Consider the following 19,247-nt stretch of genomic DNA (forward strand, 5'->3'; position numbering starts at 1 on the left):
TCTCCCACTGAGTGTGAACAAAGAGTCTCTACGTTGTTAGTAAAGCCTCATGGGAGGGAAGGACCAGTGCTCGGGGCTGAGGTGAGACGGGAGGGGGGACGCTGGGTACCTATCCAGCATGTGAGATGGAGTGAAAGGTGTGGTGTTGGTGTGGTGGGACCTGATGGAGGGCCAGGTTGGGGAGCGGGTGAAATGGATGTAAGGGTGGTGGTGGGGATGGTGACTATCTTGAGTGTAGTTCAGTCTGTGGGTTTCCTGGGGAACCACTGCGTGTCTGTGTATAAGGCCTGCTGGGTGAGGGAGGAAGGGTCGAGCGCCGAGGTCAACAAACGGAGGCAGATCCATCCTTTCTCTTACAACTGTGGCCTGGTTCAAGAAGCTCTCCTCCAAACCATCAAAGCTAACGGACGATTCCCTCCTCTCTGTCCTGCTGAACCTTTGGTCCCAGCCCTGAGGCGCTGAGGTCTGCACTTCCCAGCGCCGGGAGGCAGGCGGCGCAAACAACAGATCTCTGCACGGGGTACCAGGGGCCTCAAAGTCGACGCGGAACTGAGGCGAAGAATCGGGCCTGGTGGTGTCATCCGAAAGGCTGCTGACCCGCTCCACACCTGGGCTCCTGAGCCATTCTGCCGTCTTCACAGAAACACACAACACATCTCACAAATTTAGACCTTTTAGCGAGTTGTTGGATTGTGAAATTCGCTCCGACCCTCACCTGTTCCAGGCTCCGGTGTGAACATGGAGAGGGCATCCAGTCGAAACGCAGCAGATTTTCACTCCGCGTTATGAAGGAATCGCTTCTCTGGGCGCCAAAACGCCACCGATCGCTTTTAAACGGTAAACTGAAGGCGTCTGGAAATTGGAGAGGAAAACTGAGAGACCGTCCCCAAACTCTGAACACGCACGATTGAAAATCTCGTCTCAGAGATTAGAATGAATTCAACGCCACAATGATGAATATGATTCTTGTAACAGCTAATGGTTAAATCAGTTAAATGAGAGAAAAAAAAATCAGTGATGACATTTATAAACACAAGAGACTGATATTAAAATTTCACAATTAGACAGATTACTGAAAAAAAGATGATATTTGAATTAATTCTCATCCTCAGCACCACTTTTAGGTTGGAGACTCTCACAGCCATATAAGGTACCTGAAGGCCAGAGTCCATCTGGGTCTGCTGTGAGAGACTCCTCCTCCTCCGGGTGGACCGTCTCCGTCGGACAGGTGTCATCGCTCAGGCACTGCTGCACCTTGAACAGGTTCTCCTGGAGTCTGGCTCCGTGCCTCTCCTGAAGTGCCTGCAGCAGCACCTCCCTGCTCTCTTCAGCCAAGTTCCTCCTCCTCAGATGTGGGAGCTGGAGGCCGCGACACAAACGAGCAGCCGCGGCAACCAACGATTTAGATATAAGATCCAGATGCGGGTCAGCGGCTTGGGGAATGGCAGGTGGGTTTGAGGGCGGAGGTGAGCCGGGGCTGGGAACACCAGCCTGTATTTGGTGCTCTGGGGGGTCCTGGTTCTTGGGGGTTTTCTGCGGTCCCTTTACCTTTTTGTTCAGGATCTGCACATCACTAGGGGTCCTCTGTAACTTCCTGTGTTTTCCAGTCTCAGACGTGACCTTCTGGCTGTTAGCAACATCAAGGACGCTGGTGGCCTTTTCACTGTCAGATGAGAGAGCAGGCTGTACATGTGGTCTCTGAGCCGGTGTAATGTCTGACCCCTGACTATTAGACTGCACTTTTGTTTCATCTTCCTTCTGGCAGACACTGTGGGCCTTTGAAGAAGGATTGTGGGACACGGGGGAGGAATGTGAGGTGGCTGCGGTGCCCTTTTCTTTTGCTTGCTGCTCATGTTTTTCTAATTTCCTCTGCTCGCTCAGGAAACGTTCAATGTCAACAGACTTCACCTCGTGGTTGAACAGGCCGTGGTGGCCGATCAGGCGGCTGTCTGTGATGATACTGGGCTCGCTGTGCATCTTGGGAAGCACGGCGTCCCTCTTTGGAGGACAATGGCAGTTGTTGTGACAGCAGTAATGGAGTTTCCTGCCATGGTGATGGTGTTGGTGATGCTTTCTGACCTGGGCCTCTCTCGTCTGACTCCTCTCTCTACGCGTCTTCAGTTGTTTCATTTTGTGCTGTCCACCTAACTTACTGCAGGGGTTTAAACATGCACCGTCTGCACTGCTCGGGTTCAACACACAACCATGTGTATGTGCTGTGTTTTGGTGTCTGTTGTTGACCTTCTGCTTGTGTAATGGGCCTCTGGGACATGTATGGCTCATGCTCAACTGGATGCTGTAGAAAAAAGAATCCTAATAAATCATTGGAGGTAGCACAGCGTCCTCTACAGGATGCTCACCATAATTAACTAACTTTGCGACCAGATAACCAAGTGAAAAAGATTGATAGTGGCAGTTAATGAATTGAACGAGCCGTTAGCTAGCTGGGTGGCTCATAACGTTAATGACCAGCTCACTTCATCGGGAAACACACGTGTGTATCAGTAAAATACACTTAAATAACTCACTTTGAAACATGTGTCACGGGGTGAAAAATTCACATGTCAATAAATCGTTGGATACTTTCCGCCAATTAGTGATTAACAGCACCGCTTACCGAGGTTTTGTGTGGATTGTTGCGGAATTGAATCGGTAACGGTAAACAGTAACATGGATGGATGAACGGTTGCTTCAGCGCACCATCAACTCCCATGAACACACCGCGGCGGGCGACACCACTTACACCGACCAGAGGGGGGGATCCGTCGTGTTTTATATGTTTCTATTTTCAAACAATCCTTAACCTAACGTGTGTTTGCTATGTGGTATACTTTACACATTATACAAATGCATCTAGAATAATAAAAGCACCGAAAAAAAAAATCTAATTCACGTTTAAATATATTTGTACGCCACCCACATGTGGATAATGGTACGTTCGGCTGTAGTGAAATTTTACTTCCAGGAACTGAATTGGGAGACAGATTACGGTACTTCGATATGATTTTACTCATATATACGCTGTGTTCAGTGATATGTTGTTGGATGTATCCGATATATGAAGAGTTGCCCTTTAAATATGTTTGATCTGTGTAAATATAATCATTTTAATCTCTACATATTAGCTGCCTCACTGTTTACATGTACAGGTTCAGTGCAGCCACATCTGTAAACGTAGCTGTGAAAGAATCTGCTCGTTTTTTTTAATGCTTAATTCCACATTTAAAACACCACAAGCATGTACGTGATTGTTTTTCCCCCCTCGATCTACAGTGAAGTGATGAGTGCAGGAGAGCAAAACCCAGCCGCCACACCCACTCCCTGTGCGGACACCCAGGGAGATGGACGCTGGATGTCTATGGTGTGTGTGAAATGTGCTTTTACTGCATGACACAGCATGGATACGGTCACAGATTACTGCAAGAGATCGCGAATGAGCTGCATCTAAGGGATTGTTTGAAACAGGAATCAAAACAAGATGATGCATTTAGCAGTGTGCTATACCTACATATCATTGCTAAACACCTATAGGCAGCCTGGTTGCTCTTCCTCACTGTAGGCATTTGAACTTGTCATTGCAGGAAACACGCAAGTGTAGCTTAAGTCTGCCAGTGAGCCAACATGCACAATAACGGCACCATTCAGTATCAAAATCAGACTGAAATATGAGTCTATGCAAAGCAGTACACATGGAAAAGAAAGAATCCAATCCAATCCACACAAAATTGAATTTATTCTTTGTAATGTTATTTCAAGTCTCGCCTTCAACAGCCTCCCACCACGCCTCACACAGCAGGATGCTTTATTAGAAGAACGTAATGTTTTTCTTTTACTCGGTAGCACAACCGCCATGTGAGCGACAGCAAAGACAAAGAACCTGACGTCCTGTTTGTTGGAGACTCTCTTATTCAGCTCATGCACCAGTTTGAGGTAAAGTTGTTCTCTTACGTTTCTGTGTCTAGTTCTGTAAACACTGAGTGACCTGATATTGACTCCTTTTGGGTTTTGTTTTCTTTCTTTTCTGTTGTCTGCAGGTATGGCGGGAGCTGTTCTCTCCTCTTCACGCCCTCAACTTTGGCATGGGTAGTGATGCGACACAACAAGTACTGTGGAGACTTAGCAACGGTGAACTGGATAACATCAGCCCAAAGGTCAGAAGCAGAGAACATCAGCATGCCTGTAGATTTACACAAAAGACCATCTGTGCTTATCTTTCAAACACATCCGTGACGTGTGTGTATGTGAATGCGTTGCTTTTGCTCTCTTTTCCTGTCACAGGTTGTTGTGCTTTGGGTTGGCACCAACAATCACGGTCACACTGCTGTGCAGATCTGTGGAGGCATCATGGCCATTGTCCAGATCATCAAGAACAAGCTCCCACATTCTCGCACGCTTGTACTTGTAAGTTCTTACTGCTGCATTCCTTAAACAAAGTTCATCAACTCGCCCTCATGCCCGTATAAAACGCTCCTGAAGTTCAGAGAGCCATGGGATGCACAGTAATGTTGTCCCTGTAGTCTCAGCTTTGAGGTGGCTTGAGGTAAACGTGCCTCGTGCAGCAACCTGCTTACAAAACTGAGATCAAATGTCGGCGGGTGGCACAAATAGTGATGATGGAAAGTTAATGTAGTACAAGATGGTGGTGGTAACCTAGTAGGGCAGCAAAGTAGATCATATGGCCCAGGTTCCATCATGACAGGTCGCTTATGAGCTGTGTTAAAATTGAACAATAGGAACAAACCTGCTGTGTGTTTGGTGTGGTGACAAACTTCAGAGGGGCGTCAGCTGACATTCCTTATTTCATTTTGCAGCTTCAACAGTTTTTAGTCTGCTGCTTATTATCCAAAGTGTATCAATGGGAAAATAATGTTTTGCCTTTATCGTCTTTCTCCATGCTCGTCTTCTCCAGAGCATCCTGCCCAGAGGGAAACTGCCCAACCCTGTGCGGGAACGGAACACCGAGGTGAACGAGCTGGTCCAGGAGGCTCTATCACCCCTCCCCCACGCCTCCTTCCTCAACGTGGACCCGGGCTTCATCCAGTCCGACGGCAGCATCTCCCACCAGGACATGTATGACTACCTCCACCTGACCCCTCAGGCCTACCGCCGTGTGTGCCAACCCCTGCACGCCCACCTCAAGTCCATGCTGGAGAAGCCCGCCGAGAACTGAGGATCCAGCTTGCCAGACTTACACTAAGACAGTGGTCGTTGTCCCTGGTTGTGGAGAGGAGCGCGTTGTCGCGTTTGCTTATTAAGGCCTCCAATGGCGGATAGAGTAAAAACAAAAAAAGAGCAAAAAAAAAAAACTGCACAAATGATTTGTCCTCTTCATGGGCAGGGTTGATGACCACTGTTGCTAACTATGGGACCATAAACTATTTTGTGTTTATGATGCAATCCTATGTTAAACTCTGGGTGTCCACTTTATTAGGTACACCTGTGCAATCCAATACAGACGTTATGCTGTAAATCCTCCCTTTGTGACGTGTGTGTTGGTGTGTTATCAGCTTCACACACACACCAGCTTTTATGGTCGGAATGTTATATTGGGATTGTATTGGATTGTTCAGGGTGTATCTAATAAAGCGACTCCTGAGTGTGTGTGTGTGTGTGTGTGCTGTCTTACATGCCAGGATGCGAAGATAAAAAAAGCACTGCCCTCATTTGGAATTTGCTATAATTAACTGTTTTGCTTTCTGACCTCCTTTCAGTTTGGTGAGCTACGTTTATTTGCCGTCGTACTCGCTTTGATGTATCCTCTTTGTTCGTGTGCATTCCAATGAAACGTTGAGATGTTATGCTTCGTTATTGTCATTTTGCGTTTTTACTTTTTGAGAGAGCAGATTTCCATGTGAGAGGCTTCATTTTGCAGACAGGATAGCCAGTCACCATGGTTGTAAAGATGTATCAGTGTATCTATAGTTGCTTGTTTTTAAAATGTAATCTCCAAACAACCTGATGGCCCATTTCAAAAAGCTTTAAAGTTTGAGCTTCACACTAAAAATGCGCCTGAGCCTCTTGGATAGAGATTCTATCACTGAGCTTGAATTATGTTTCAGGGATATGGCTGATTCCGTAAGTGAAGAATGCATTAAAGATGAAATCATGATGGTTTGGTCGTCCTTGCTTGCACATTCGGGTTCAGTGATTCGCTGCTGAAGGAGATAATGTCACCGGCACGTTCTTGGGTTTCGGCTCTGCACACTAGCCATTGCGTTCATCAAGCGTTCGCACACAGTATGCAGCGTAGAGATTTGTTGCATTTGGTTGACTGGTTTTGGGAATCTTGGGTGTTGATTTAAGGTGGAATTAGGGATTGCAATTAAGTCGATTTTCGCAATACCCTGAATGTGTGAGTCGTCTAGTCACTGCCTTGATAAATATATACAACTATCATATTGTTCAGACGTGACAGTGAGAAAGCATATAACAATAGTCGGGTTGACAGAGCCGATAAATGTTAACTACTATCTGGACTGACTATTCTATCTACTGATCTCCTATAACATTTACCGAGATGCTTTCATGAGGAGTTTCTGTTGATGGTTGAAGTTCAAGGTGGCGTTTGGCATTTCAGTGCCCTTTACAATCTTTGACACGGTATGTGAGTGTAAGGCTCCCAATGCCAATGAGCCTTTATTCAACAACAAAATGTTTGGCAAATGTTTATCCATCCACTTATCTATAGTCAAGCACTGGATAGATGAGGGCTGGGAAAACATGCCTCATATTGTTGTCAACCACGCGGCCAATAAAATGGCGCAATCAACGCTGAAGTTTATAAGACGTCACTGCAACCATTTCATTCCATTTGGGCTCTTTTGTACCGACTTCACTCCAGCATGGGATCAAGCCTGTTTTTGCTCTTCATTCCTGGACTGCTAATGCTGATCAGTCACAGCCAAGGTATTTATCAGAATGAGACTGTAGAGTTTATCATGTCGAAAAGAAGCAATCATTTCCTATTACTTTTTGTGATTCTTATCATTTTTATAGGTGTTCCTCAGACAGATGAACAGGCTATGAGTGATAGTCAATTCATTACTGGTATGTTAGATTGTGTAACATTGGGTTATTTAAGGTTTTTAAACTTGTCTGATTATCAAAATTTGTTCAAATGTTCAATTTATATTATTCATATTGTAGCCTCTGCTGGCAGAGAATCCCTGAACATGGCAGATCCAATCAACACCCCCCGGCAGCATGACAGAGTGTGTGACTGTAAAGGTGAAAACCATCCAATAAACTCCATAGCTCCATCGCTTTAGCATTAGTCCAGTACATCACCATAACTCTGTGCCTTTTCTGTGTTATTCAGGAGGACAAAGACAGGTGGCGGATCCCAGCTGCCTTTGTCAGCAATCTGCCAAACCCCACCGCAAGCCTGTTAAACGTGAGTAACAGGAAGTTTGGATATTTTGATAAGTACTAAGTATTTATTGATGATTTTCCTTCAAACTGCATCTGATTGGAATTGAATTGAATTTCATAACCTCAACAGCGTGTTTGAGGAGAGGACGTATGAATCTGAAGAACTGCGGCACGTATCCTGGGGGGAAGAAGAGAGTCAGTGTCCCCATCTGAAAGGCACATTTAACTTTTGTCACCATGTTCCTGTAATCATATCTGTCATAAACTGTATATTTCTTGGTATTCATGTCATAACTTTTCTTATTCTGCATGTAACAGGCATGATGTTCATGTTTCAATGTTTAATTAATCAACAATAAAATATTACAATGAATCAATGCTCACATGTTCTAATTGTTTTGAAAGATCCTCACGCATCACAGCGAAACTGAAGGGAATGAATACTAGAAAAAACTATTCAAGCAATTTTGGATAAATTAACATGAAATGAGTATTATTATAATTATTATTATCATTATTATGATGATTACAACTTCTTCTCTTCCCAATGATGATGCTATGAACAACAACAACAACAACAACATCTAATAGTCATAGAGCCAACACATACAAATAATAATGCAATAGCACATTGACCTTTCACTGCTATTGAAGTGCAATGCCAATATGCTGTATTCAAGGACAATGAAAACAATTCGGACAAAAGAGAGGATAATTATCTTGACCATAGTTACAGCATTACAGTTTCAGTGAAGGTCTGCCACACCACATTTAACAAATTTGCCATGCACGCGAAAGGGTTCATGAAACCTATCATCCATTGTCAGGTCACTACAAGAGCTGTAGAGGGAGCAAGAGGGCTTTCATTCTGAACGTCTCAGTGTGGAAGTCTTAATTTGAGAGGGCGACGGACAGAGCAAGCAGAGCCATGACCACCAGAATATGGACAGACTGAAGACGGAGGGCGGAGTTGTGTTCTGAGGGAGAGAGAAGCGTGGAATTAGTTTCACTCATACTTGGAATAACTGTGAAACATCCACACATTTTCGTCTCTGCCAAGCTTCTGTTTCCACCCATGTCTCTTGGTTAGTTTATGTATCAGCACGATTACTCAAATAGTTAGAGGGCAGGGAAGATGAAATTAAATCTTTCAATTATGATCCAGGGGCGAATCCATTAAATTCAGATATATTTATCCCACGATTGACGAGAAATAGTTGTAATTTGGTCAGAATCCAAATAAGGATCTAGATCTGGTGGACTTACTGTAAATGCCATATATGCTTGAACTTATAACAGGGATACATCTGGACCAGAAAAGAGGCTCACTCACCTGTGATGGTAACGTTGTTAGTCTTGGACATTGTGATGCCGGTCACAAGATTTGTGGCCTTGCATGTGTACAGCCCCCCGTACTCTTTCATCGCGGGAAAATTGATGACGGATTCATTGGTAGACATTGTTTGGTTGTTAAAGTACCACTGAAAGTAACTGATGGGTCGTGAATCAGCAGAACATGTCAGGGTCACAACGGGAGTTGAGCCTTCCTGCACGGAGTCCGGTCCTGTGATTGTTACCGCTAGAGGGCCGTCTGCACACACACACACACACACACACACACACACACACACACACACACACATAGTGAGTGAACCACTAATTCAAATAAATAAAAAATGGTGATTTCCTCAAAATGGATCAAAGTCATCAGAATGGCTTTAAACTCACAGTTGACCAGCAGCTCATATTCAGGGCTTGAGTGTGGACCAATCAGATTGATTGCGACACACTGATAGATCCCATCGTAGTTGGTTGACACCGGATCGAAGTGCAGCGACTTGTTAGTAATCGTCACAATGACATTATTGGAAAGTTTCATTCTCCAGTAGATGGCGTCATAGGGCCCAATAACCTCGCAGGTGAGAGTGAAGTTTTCATTGTTTATTGGAATTGAGTTGGTTTTGATCATTACTGATTTTATCCCCTCTGCAGAGAGAAAACACAGAGTCTTGTAATAGAATTCTAGATAGACAATAGAACTATTTGGCCGCACACACATAAAACAACCATCAACTCACCGATGACTGTGAGCATCTTAGTGCTTGTGCTGTTTTCTTTGGTCACATTATTGTGCGCCATACAGGTAAATACTCCGCTCATGTTTAGATGGTGAATCATAATCTCTGAAGTCCAGGCCCATATGCTCCCATTGAACCACCAGGTGTACGTGCTGGGTGGCACAGAGAGTGCAAAACAAACCAAGGTCACATTTTGTCCAATCACAACCGAAGATGGCCCAGTGATTTTGGGTGTGTCTGGTCCAACTGAAATAGAATAGAAGAATGTGAGCTCTCTGGTTCCTACAGTTTGTCAGCAAACAGTAATGCTGTGCAGCGCTGCACCTTTTATCCTTAGAGTCTGAGGTCACCTGTACTTTATATTTATGCTTTATATTCTTTCCCCCACAAATCCAGCCCTTGTGGGGAAAGAATATAACTACACTGGTTTGAACAAAAAGACAAAAAGTTTGGAAAATTCCTTGTTAAATATGTTGCATTTGTATGTTTATTTGTGAATAAATAAAGTTCATATTAGTATTATTGAAGTGGTAGCAGCTTGGTGTAAACATATAATGTATGTAAACTTTAAAAAGCTGAGAATCTGAACTTTGGCAGGCTTTGTTCATGTATTTCTCCATGATTCTTCATGATATAACGAGAATCAAGTGTTTCTGAGAGCTGAGATGCTGTAATGCTCAATTTCTGAACAGTTTTTTAAAAGAATACAAATCTACGTAAATCATCGTAGTACTCACAGTTGACTGAAAGTGTATATGAAGGGCTGCTCCTGTATTCTGCAAGGCTGAAGGCCTTACACTTGTATTCTCCACTATCATAGCGGTCTATTGGGTTGAGGGTGAGTGTGTGGTTATCCATTGAGAGGACTGTTCCATTCTCTGCATGCAGCATCACACCATTCTTCATCCAATAAATATGCTCCACAGGTCCAGTCACATTGCACGTTAACGTGTACGAATGACCAGATATGGCCGGTGTTGAAGGAGCTTCGACTTGTACTCGTGTTATTGGGGCTGTAAAATGGAAAGGCGAAATGTTCAAAACGGTTGCTTGCGTCAACATTCCTGTGTGTAAACATTTGTATAAAAACACTTAAAAAGGTCATTCAAGCCTCACCGATAACAGTAAGCATGTGGTAGGCAGTGACGTTGTGACCGCTGATGTTACTGTAGGCCATGCAGATGTACTTTCCACTCATGTGTGAGGTAAGATTAGTCACCTCGTACTCAGATGTATTGGCCACTATGGAGTGATCGAAGTACCATTTAAAGTGACTGGGAGGATAAGATGATGCTGAGCAGGTGAGCTTGACACTTTTTCCTTCCACCCCAAAGTCTGGTCCTTTGATGTTCACATTCTGAGGTCCATCTACAAACACAGATGTTGTCACTCACATAGAGCATGTTCACAATACAGCACTTCCAGAACCTCCATGGAACAGACCCAGATGAGCTAATTACAGCTGATTTGGGTCTGGAAGGCACCAAGTCTCGCAGTGCAAATTTAGAAATTGTGTTCATACATAAACAGAAAGATACTTTAAGAAAACGTTATGGTCAGTACTCACATATAACGTGCAGCGTGTAGTTCTCACTGGTTAAGTAGCTGAATGGGTTGGACGCTTTACATTGATAATATCCATTGTCGCTGAGCAGCACGGGGTCAAAGGTGAGAGTGGCATTGTCCATGGAGAAGTTTAATCTGCTGCTAGAGTGAAGCGGAGAACGATCGAGCATCCAGTAAATCGACTTGACACTTCCAGCAGTATCACAGGTGAGAGAGAAGGTCTTGTTCTCTATTGGCTGAGCTCCAACACTTTTCACCGTTGCCATGGTGACTGGAGCTGTGAAACGAGAACAATGGGATTGTAGCGATTGATTAGAGCAGCTCCAAAGTGCAATTCTTGAAGCGAAGCGTTGAGTTACCCATAACGGTGAGCATTGTGTACGCAGTGCTGTTTAGGCCGGTGACGCTGTTGTAGGCGGTGCACATATATTTCCCGCTCATGGCAAGGGTCAGGGGTTTAGTCACGTACTCAGAGGAGTTTGACACCAAGGAACCATTGAAGTCCCACCTGAAGTGGCTGGGAGGATGAGAAGCGGCGGAGCAGTTGAGGATCACGACTTGTCCTTCCAGGGCGATGGACGGCCCCGTGATCACCGGCATCCCCGGGCCATCTTTGAAAATCAGACAATTTAATAAATAGGTTAAAAAGAGACGCTTAAATGTCACGAGACTAGGTGGATATCAATACTTACAGCTGATTACAGGTGTGTACGGGCTGCTGGTCATGTTGCTCACAGCATTAAAAGCCTGGCATTGATAATGTCCAGTGTCTGACTTCTGAACGGAAGTGAGTGTTAGCGTCTTGTTTTCCATATCCACGACTGTCCGGTTACTAGAGACCAAGATTGTACCGTCCTTCCACCACTTGATGTGATCCACCGAGCCAGTCACATCACAGTGCAAAGCGAACGACCTGTCTTGTATTGCACGCTCACCCATGGCCTCCACCACAACCGCTGATATTGGAGCTAAGGAAGGGAAAGGAAATGGGAGCGATTTTGGTTTAATTTGAATCTGAAGATAAAATTGAGCTAAACTTTATAAAACTTTGTCATGCAGTTTGTGGTTACGGTGATCCATCACTTACCCACAATCCTGATCATGGCGTGTGCACTGGTGAACCTGGATGTGACTTGATTGTGAAATAGACATTTGTAATATCCTGTTTGGTTCTGTGTGACCCTCTCCAGATGAAGATTTGGGCCAAACTCATTGAGGTACGTGGATTCAAATACCCACTGGATCGTTGCTGGAGGGTTGGACGGCGCCGAGCACGACAACATGATGTTTGATCCTGATCTGTAGACGCTCCTATTGGGCTCGATCGTCATGAAGGCGTTACCTGGACCATCTTGATGTGGCAGGAAGAGTAGAAGTTATTGCTTAATGTTTGGGCTTGGATGTTGTCTGTATATTAACGTTCTTTTGTGGGAACTTACAGCTGATGTTGAGATATAAAGGCTGACTCATTTCATGGCTGACACCATTGGACACGTTGCACCTGAAGGGGCCGTAATCATCTCGAGTCACATTGACCATGGTGAGAGTGGCACCACCGTCGCCAAACTCAACTCCCGCACTGGCTGTAAGCACGGCGCTGCCTTTGAGCCAAGCATAGGAGAGCGAGGAGCCGCTGGACACGGTGCAGTTCAGCACTGCTGTGTCATTGAACTCCACCAGGTTGACTGAATTCGCCCTCAGGGTCACATTTGAAATGATCTCTACAGGGAAGGAAATATTGAGACGATTTGACTGGAGAAAGTGTGGCACTGCTGAAACGCTGACATGTGAAACAAATTCATTTCTTAAACCTGAGCAATAGTTGAATCATTTGGGATGAATTTATAGAAAATTAAGAGCAGAGAGAGTGAGATGTTCAATATAAGAAACAAAACAAAGATAAGGAGATATTTACCTTCAACTGCCAGCGTTAGCTCAGCACGACCACCTGACATCAGGTCCTGTAACACGTACTTTCCAGAGTCTTTCAGCTGTAGTGACCTTATCGTTAATGCTGAAGTGCTTACATTTAATTCAACCCTGTCCGTCCAATTGGGAGCAACAGTAATAGCTGTTCCTTGAAATATCACAATGGCATTTGGCATGTGTGACCAGAGCCCATTAGTCACCCTGGTTTGGCTAAAAAGTGTGACATTGTTGCCCACAGGTACAGGGTTCTCAGAGGGATAAACTGCACCCAGGCTACAAACACGATCTGGAACAGAGCAACACAGAGGAACACAGAGTCACGTACGCATCCGTTATCTAAACACACGCACTACAAATGTGTTGTATGTAAACTGAAATAAGAATTGCTTCAATATAAACTAAAGTAATTCAGCCTTACCTGTGGAAAAGGTAACAATGACCAGGATTAGGACTAACACCTGTGGAGCTGCCATTCTCCTCTGTCCTCTCAGGTAAGTGAGCTTCTCTCCGCCTCAGATTAACTTCAAATCTGGTGATAGTGTATAACTGCAGTTGCCTTCCGATCAGCAAATATTTGCTCTACGTCATATTGGTTTTCTCCTCTCATAATACTAATGACAAATCTGCCATGACCATGCAGTCAGTCCTTGCCACGCCTTGTTTTGCCATGGTCAAGTCTTCAATGTTGCTGGTACACACACCAGGGAGTGTCCATTTACTGTAAACCTGGGTCGTTGTGCAACTTTGAACATGTCAGGATGAAATGTAACACAGCTAAGGTAAGTATTGAAGTGCAGCAGAATCATCACTCCTCCTCCAGCACAGCACAGTGTCCCAATGAAGGCTGTTAAAAAGGGTTAGGCTGGTAACTGTTGGGCAAAAACTAAAGGACTATTTACAACACGTTGCTTAAGTTGAGGTCTTAGTGAAGTGCGTTTATTGGGTTGCAATGCATTACTTGTGTGTGTCCCTCTCAGAGCTGTGTTGGAAATGAGGTGTTTTCCTGACAACCACAGTCTATTGACATAAAACACTGGTCAATTTGATAATGTCTGTCAATAGAATCGCTATGCCTCGGTTTCCATTGGATACCCTTAGATGTGATTCTGTTTATTAGAATAAAAACACTCTTAGCTGCCCTAAAGTACATACAGAATATATTGAATGTGCCTTTAAATGATCTGTAAGATTTTCAGTCAATTCTGATGATGACCCCCGGATCATTTTCTCATTGTTACAGTCAGAGCATAAAGGTTCAATACAAATCAGCTGTTGCAACATCAAGGGGATTTTCTGCATTTTTGAATTGAGCAAGATCCTTTACTTCAATAATGACATCATTTAGGTGTATGTTTATAACTGATGTACCAACTTCTGTATTAAGGCACATGGGCGTTTGTGCAAAAGTATTTTTCTCTAAACTACTACATGTTCCTTATCATATCAGTACACCTTAACACAAAGTATTGTTTGATTTGTGAACATATTACAACAAACAAGGTCAAAGAAACAGTTGCTATCATAATGTTCATATTTTCATTGTAGTAACATTTGATCTTTCATCTCTGAAACTGTTAAACCTTGTGAAATCAATATAGCTGAAAAGAATCATCAGAATTTGCAGATAAACAATTACCAAACACACAAAACACCCTGATTGTTGATTACTTTCTTTTAGGTGTAGAACATTTTCTGCAGAAGTGGTGGTGGAACACATTAGTACACACACTGCTCACAGCTTTATTCATTGTCATCTAATGCAGCACAGTCATCCAGAGGCCGCCAGCACCTGTGAAAAGAAACCGTTAGGTCATGTTGTTAGTCAAATTATTCTTATATTTACATAGTCTAGGTTTCATTGAATGTAACACAAGGGTCAAACACATTTCTCAATTCTTCCCCTCTTGGTTAAAGTATAACTGAAGCTGATTGTTGTGGCGTGATTCTATGTACATTCCTTTTTGTCAGGTGACTCATACTGGTTTTTAATCATGATCAAGGCCACACACACGTTTGAACCTGTTCATCTCATCAAGTTTACAATAGATATTTAATTAATGTTCATTGAAAGAACCATGTAGGATTCCACATCACATCATAAATGTATTATCTGAAACTGACATGTCTTTGGAAATCTGACTTGCCTGGGTAAGAAAAGAAGAATCCAACCAATGACAAGAGAGAGAGCATCTTCACGCTGGCAGCCTTTTGTTCTGATCCCGAGAGTGGAGATTCTAAAGAGACAAACCAGACGATGAGGTTCTGGGACAAACGTAGCAAGAGGAATGTCAGTACAGCTTCATACGACCAGACTCACTGTTTATCCCGATGTTTCTGGTGATGGTGCTATTGGTATTGGTTTGGTTGTTGTAGGCCAGGCAGGAGTATGGACCGCTTTGGTCCTCGCTAACGTTGTATAGCTCCAACACTGGACCGGTCCTGTTTACGAGCTCCTTTCTGAAAGCCCACAGAAAGTGAGCCGGAGGACTGGACTGAGCTGAACAGATAATGGTCAGATTGGATCCAGGAAGAAAGGAAGTTGTGTTCTGTCCGTTCACTGTCAATGTCATACTATCAGGGCCATCTAGGAGAGGAATAGAAGACGAGAGGCCTTGTGGGTGCTATAGGACAGCTTCAGTGGTTTGATCAGTTCTAGAAATGTATGATTATGAATTTGGGTAAACATAATTAAAGCATCATCCTACTCACAGCTGAGGTTGATGTAAAAAGCCTGACTGATTCCATGGCTGAGAGCATTAGACACGTTGCACAGGAATGGCCCCTGATCATAGCGGCTCACATTGACAATGGTGAGATTGGAACCTCCATCAGAGAGTTGAACTCTCTCTGTGGTTGTAACCTCAGCGCTGCCATTAAGCCAGAGGAAGGAGAGCGAGGAGCCAGAGGAGACCAAGCACGAAAGAACAACCGAACCATTAAACTCCCGCAGGTCAGTTCGATCAGCCACCAGGGTCACATTTGAAACAGGCTCTGTAGATAAGAAGAGAATAAAACAAATACATTGTGTATCAAGCTGATAAGGATTTACTCATTCTGTTGTTGTTCTTATAGCTCTATAATATGATCAAGTTGTAAATGTTTTCATGAGGCTTTATAGCTCATCATACGTGCTTCACATCTATATTTCAGTAGATATAACCAAACACAAACAATGACAAACATTATAGGTTTACAGAGCGAGTAAGCGACTGTACAGTTTACAAAATATGTGATTGCAGCAGTGCAGCCAAACAGAGTTCCTCTTGTGTGGGGAGTGTGTGGAGATATTGACACAGCAAAACACAGGCTGGGTGATGCTGATAAGGAACAAGCAGGGCATTAACACACACAGAACAAACGGGTAGGGTGTGTGTGTCAGTCGGAGAGGGGCGGAGAGACAGTGTGACAGAAACCATCCAAAGGACATCGCCATGTGTGAGAAAGGGCAGCAAAACCAAAACACACACACACGCAGGCTGTTGTTGTGACCGCTGATGTCAAAGGGTTTGATTTGTTAGTAAGCAAATGAATTTGTTTCAGCCTTTTAGTTCTTTGTGGTCAGTGGTGTTCTTGAACTCTGCTTTTATATGTAAAAATGTAAAAAAAAGTTATTTTGTCAAAGTTTACAATGACCTCTGTTTTATATGGGATACTCAAGAACAGGTTTCCAAAAATGTGTGTAAACAGTTTGTCAGCAACTTCCCTCTCCTCTTGCTCGCTCTCTCTCTCTGTCTGAAATGCTGATCTTTGTCATTGTTTTATGTTGCCGCTGTAATGCACTTTCTCACCTTTGTTAATTGTTTTATGTATATTCTTTAACACTTTGCAGGCCCAAAGTCTTAATTGTTCATCGGGTTGAGTCTTTGCTGCCTCTCCCAGCGCTACTGAATTCATTATGTTTGCTCTTTGCCTCTGAAAAAGGTTTGTCTGGCTGATTAAAGTCTGAATGAACAAAAGAGGAAAATGGATCAAGATGTGAGGTGGTGCACTGAGTAATTACATTTCCATTCAATAATTAAAGCTGCATTTTTCAGAGTAAGTTTATTCAGACGTAAACAGTCACGAAAGTCTGTATTTACTCAACAATACCCAGGACTAATTAGGTTGAAAGAACAAATTCACATCATGCTGGCTGCGTGTATGACAGGAAGCATCCTCCCTACTGCCCTTGAGACAGATATGAAAGCTACACCAACCGATCCTGCTACTTAAATAACAGAAATAATAATGTATTTAGGTCTGTAGTCCCAAAATATCCAGGAAATTATCACTGTAAAAAGTCTTCATAATAAAGAGAAAGTCATTAGATAAATGATTCATGGCTGTAATATTTTAAATAGACAGTCTTTGCCTGTCTCATCTAATGTCCCTCTCCCAATTGTTTCCAGCCTCCAGTCTAGAATGGCCATGTGTGTATTCTCACCTAGCTGTGTATTCTCACCTATCACTGTGATGGAGGCGTTGGCCTTCAGCACTGGGTCGGTGCCTTGTGCAGTGTAAAGTCCTGAGTCGGCCACAGAGACGGAGCTCAGAGTGAGCGCTCCGGTCTTTATGTCGACCGATGCCCTGCCGCTGTGACTGGGGAACACTGCCAGCTGCTCCCCAGTCCAGGTGAGGATGAACGAGTCTCCCACCGTCCAGCTTCCGCTGTTCAGAGCGGTCGGTGGGGACAGAGCCAAGGTCACTGTGTCCCCAACTCTGATGGGGTTGATGGAGGGCAGGATCTCCACAGAGGCCAGAGCACCTGAGGAAGAGAGCAGACAGGAGAAGAAGCTGCTTCAACACTGTGTGATGTGACTGACATTTAACACAATTGGAGCAAGAAAATGTATCAGCTGTGGGAGATCTTACCTTGTAAAATAACCAAAAATAGAATAGTTGTGGTTCCTTTCCTTGTCTTCTCCATTTTGTATTGATTTGTCTTAGGATAGCCTTCCTAATTCTACACTCTTATATTTGGACACCATGTCCAGCCCCCTACTCATAAATACCTGTAACTGTAGCACCAGTTCTTATCTGCAGGTGCCCCTGCTTTTTTGGTATTCACTCTTGTCAAACCTACAATAGGAGCATTAGATCTTTTGTTTACCATCCTGGGTGAAGTTCTGTAAAACGCCAATCAGTAGAATGACAAATTGTGACAAAAGGTATGTGTGGCATTTTTGGGATTGAGGGGAGACCACCCCTGTACTTTAAGTTTGGTGTGAATGCATTTGTGAAATAATAAATAAATCCCTTTGCTATAATGGATTCAGCCCAGAAGACATAAGAGAGGGACTTTGTTTCCGCTTCATGCTGCTTGTTTCCAGCCCTTCATGGCCCCTTCTCTCCCCTATGGTCTCTGGTGTGGGTCCTTCGGAATTTGGCCTGATGTTTTCCACCCATACAACTAAAGGTTTCCTGTGTGTGTATCACTGATGAATTGTCTGTTTATCTTCTGTAGATTCTACAACTGTACTCCATGTTTACTGTCAGTTTCCGTCTCAAAAGATTGACTCCTGTACACGTATATCTACTGAGATGCTCCCAGTGGAAGCTGAGCGTACTCGCCTGTGTACTCAATCGACTGAATGGTGAACATTGACATGCACATTCAATTGAGATTTTGAGAATCAAATTGAAAAAAGTGGAACTGTTACAAGAATAAAGGTGTAAAGATTTAAATCCCAATAATAGTAGTATTGGTTTTCTTGTAGTTGTTTTGTAAATTGTTGAAACACAGTGATTCTGATGCGTCATTTGAGTTCATGTTGTGTTTTAGGTATCAGTGTTCCAATGACCTTAAAGTTGTGTAAATGCTTTCTGGTGTGAAATGGGAAGTTTAAAGCAGAAGGCCACACAGAAGAATATTGACTTTGTAATCCCTTTCGACAGTTACTTCTTCCTTTCCCATCAGTTCCTTGCGTAGCTGTATTATTGCATTACATTGTTGCATTAGTGTGTGTCTTAAACAAACAAGGTTTTCAAAAGTTCATGTTCTAAATAAGGCAGAAAGTGTTTGGATAATTGTATGGTTAATTTGTAATGGTAACAAAGTGACTTTTAAATGTGATATCTCTAATGCAGCAGATGTACCTCCTTTACAGTTTCAGTCAGTGGTTTACAATGATAAGAGCAAGAATGATCATTTCACAACTCTCTTTAGTAAACACCTGCCGCCTTATTTGAGATGGTATCAGTGCCTGGGCACACCTGTGTTACGTGCCTGACACACTGTGTGAGATTGACCAAAGGTTGGGTTATTTATAAAGCGTGTGTGTGATCATGAGTTTGACCTCACCTGCTAAGCTTTAGGCAGCTCAG

At 43.5% G+C, this 19,247-nt stretch overlaps 3 protein-coding genes across 3 annotated transcripts; 1 reads left to right on the forward strand and 2 right to left on the reverse strand.

The window, feature by feature from the left end:
• Positions 1 to 17: 17 nt before the first annotated feature.
• On the reverse strand, positions 18 to 3,853 carry prr19 (proline rich 19). Its single transcript, XM_076152628.1, has 4 exons — positions 3,763 to 3,853; positions 1,155 to 2,296; positions 716 to 852; positions 18 to 633 (listed from the first exon to the last, which is right to left on the reverse strand). The coding sequence occupies exons 2-4, from the start codon at positions 2,281 to 2,283 to the stop codon at positions 37 to 39; spliced, it is 1,863 nt and encodes a 620-aa protein (XP_076008743.1). The 5' UTR covers positions 2,284 to 2,296; positions 3,763 to 3,853; the 3' UTR covers positions 18 to 36.
• pafah1b3 (platelet-activating factor acetylhydrolase, isoform Ib, gamma subunit) lies at positions 2,934 to 7,744 on the forward strand. Its single transcript, XM_076152629.1, has 10 exons — positions 2,934 to 2,990; positions 3,274 to 3,361; positions 3,841 to 3,930; positions 4,035 to 4,151; positions 4,279 to 4,401; positions 4,910 to 6,906; positions 6,997 to 7,047; positions 7,147 to 7,227; positions 7,319 to 7,393; positions 7,502 to 7,744. Exons 2-6 carry the CDS (start codon positions 3,281 to 3,283, stop codon positions 5,168 to 5,170), a joined length of 672 nt encoding a protein of 223 aa, XP_076008744.1. The 5' UTR covers positions 2,934 to 2,990; positions 3,274 to 3,280; the 3' UTR covers positions 5,171 to 6,906; positions 6,997 to 7,047; positions 7,147 to 7,227; positions 7,319 to 7,393; positions 7,502 to 7,744.
• On the reverse strand, positions 7,698 to 13,565 carry LOC143002494 (cell adhesion molecule CEACAM5-like). The gene is made up of 13 exons (XM_076152624.1): positions 13,363 to 13,565; positions 12,931 to 13,230; positions 12,455 to 12,736; positions 12,103 to 12,366; positions 11,708 to 11,983; positions 11,375 to 11,626; positions 11,017 to 11,292; positions 10,566 to 10,817; positions 10,187 to 10,462; positions 9,450 to 9,695; positions 9,100 to 9,357; positions 8,705 to 8,962; positions 7,698 to 8,348 (listed from the first exon to the last, which is right to left on the reverse strand). Exons 1-13 carry the CDS (start codon positions 13,415 to 13,417, stop codon positions 8,263 to 8,265), a joined length of 3,081 nt encoding a protein of 1,026 aa, XP_076008739.1. The 5' UTR covers positions 13,418 to 13,565; the 3' UTR covers positions 7,698 to 8,262.
• Between the last annotated feature and the right edge of the window lie 5,682 nt (positions 13,566 to 19,247).

This window comes from Genypterus blacodes, unplaced genomic scaffold, assembly GCF_046128005.1.
Source record: "Genypterus blacodes isolate CSIRO-AG114 ecotype Tasmania unplaced genomic scaffold, CSIRO-AGI_Gbla_v1 ptg000057l_1, whole genome shotgun sequence".
NCBI classification, from domain to species: Eukaryota; Metazoa; Chordata; class Actinopteri; order Ophidiiformes; family Ophidiidae; genus Genypterus; species Genypterus blacodes.

What these genes read in the sequence shown, in the direction of transcription:
- prr19 (XM_076152628.1), bottom strand. Translation starts at nt 2,283, where the DNA reads ATGAGCCATACATGTCCCAGAGGCCCATTACACAAGCAGAAGGTCAAC. An exon ending in AGATGGACTCTGGCCTTCAG is followed by an intron (nt 853 to 1,154) that starts GTACCTTATATG and finishes TCCAATTTCCAG; the next exon opens with ACGCCTTCAGTTTACCGTTT. An exon ending in CACACCGGAGCCTGGAACAG is followed by an intron (nt 634 to 715) that starts GTGAGGGTCGGA and finishes GTTTCTGTGAAG; the next exon opens with ACGGCAGAATGGCTCAGGAG.
- pafah1b3 (XM_076152629.1), top strand. Translation starts at nt 3,281, where the DNA reads ATGAGTGCAGGAGAGCAAAACCCAGCCGCCACACCCACTCCCTGTGCG. An exon ending in ATGGACGCTGGATGTCTATG is followed by an intron (nt 3,362 to 3,840) that starts GTGTGTGTGAAA and finishes TTTACTCGGTAG; the next exon opens with CACAACCGCCATGTGAGCGA. An exon ending in TGGATAACATCAGCCCAAAG is followed by an intron (nt 4,152 to 4,278) that starts GTCAGAAGCAGA and finishes TTCCTGTCACAG; the next exon opens with GTTGTTGTGCTTTGGGTTGG.
- LOC143002494 (XM_076152624.1), bottom strand. Translation starts at nt 13,417, where the DNA reads ATGGCAGCTCCACAGGTGTTAGTCCTAATCCTGGTCATTGTTACCTTT. An exon ending in GTACACACCTGTAATCAGCT is followed by an intron (nt 11,627 to 11,707) that starts GTAAGTATTGAT and finishes TGATTTTCAAAG; the next exon opens with ATGGCCCGGGGATGCCGGTG. An exon ending in ATATACACTTTCAGTCAACT is followed by an intron (nt 9,696 to 10,186) that starts GTGAGTACTACG and finishes ATTCTATTTCAG; the next exon opens with TTGGACCAGACACACCCAAA.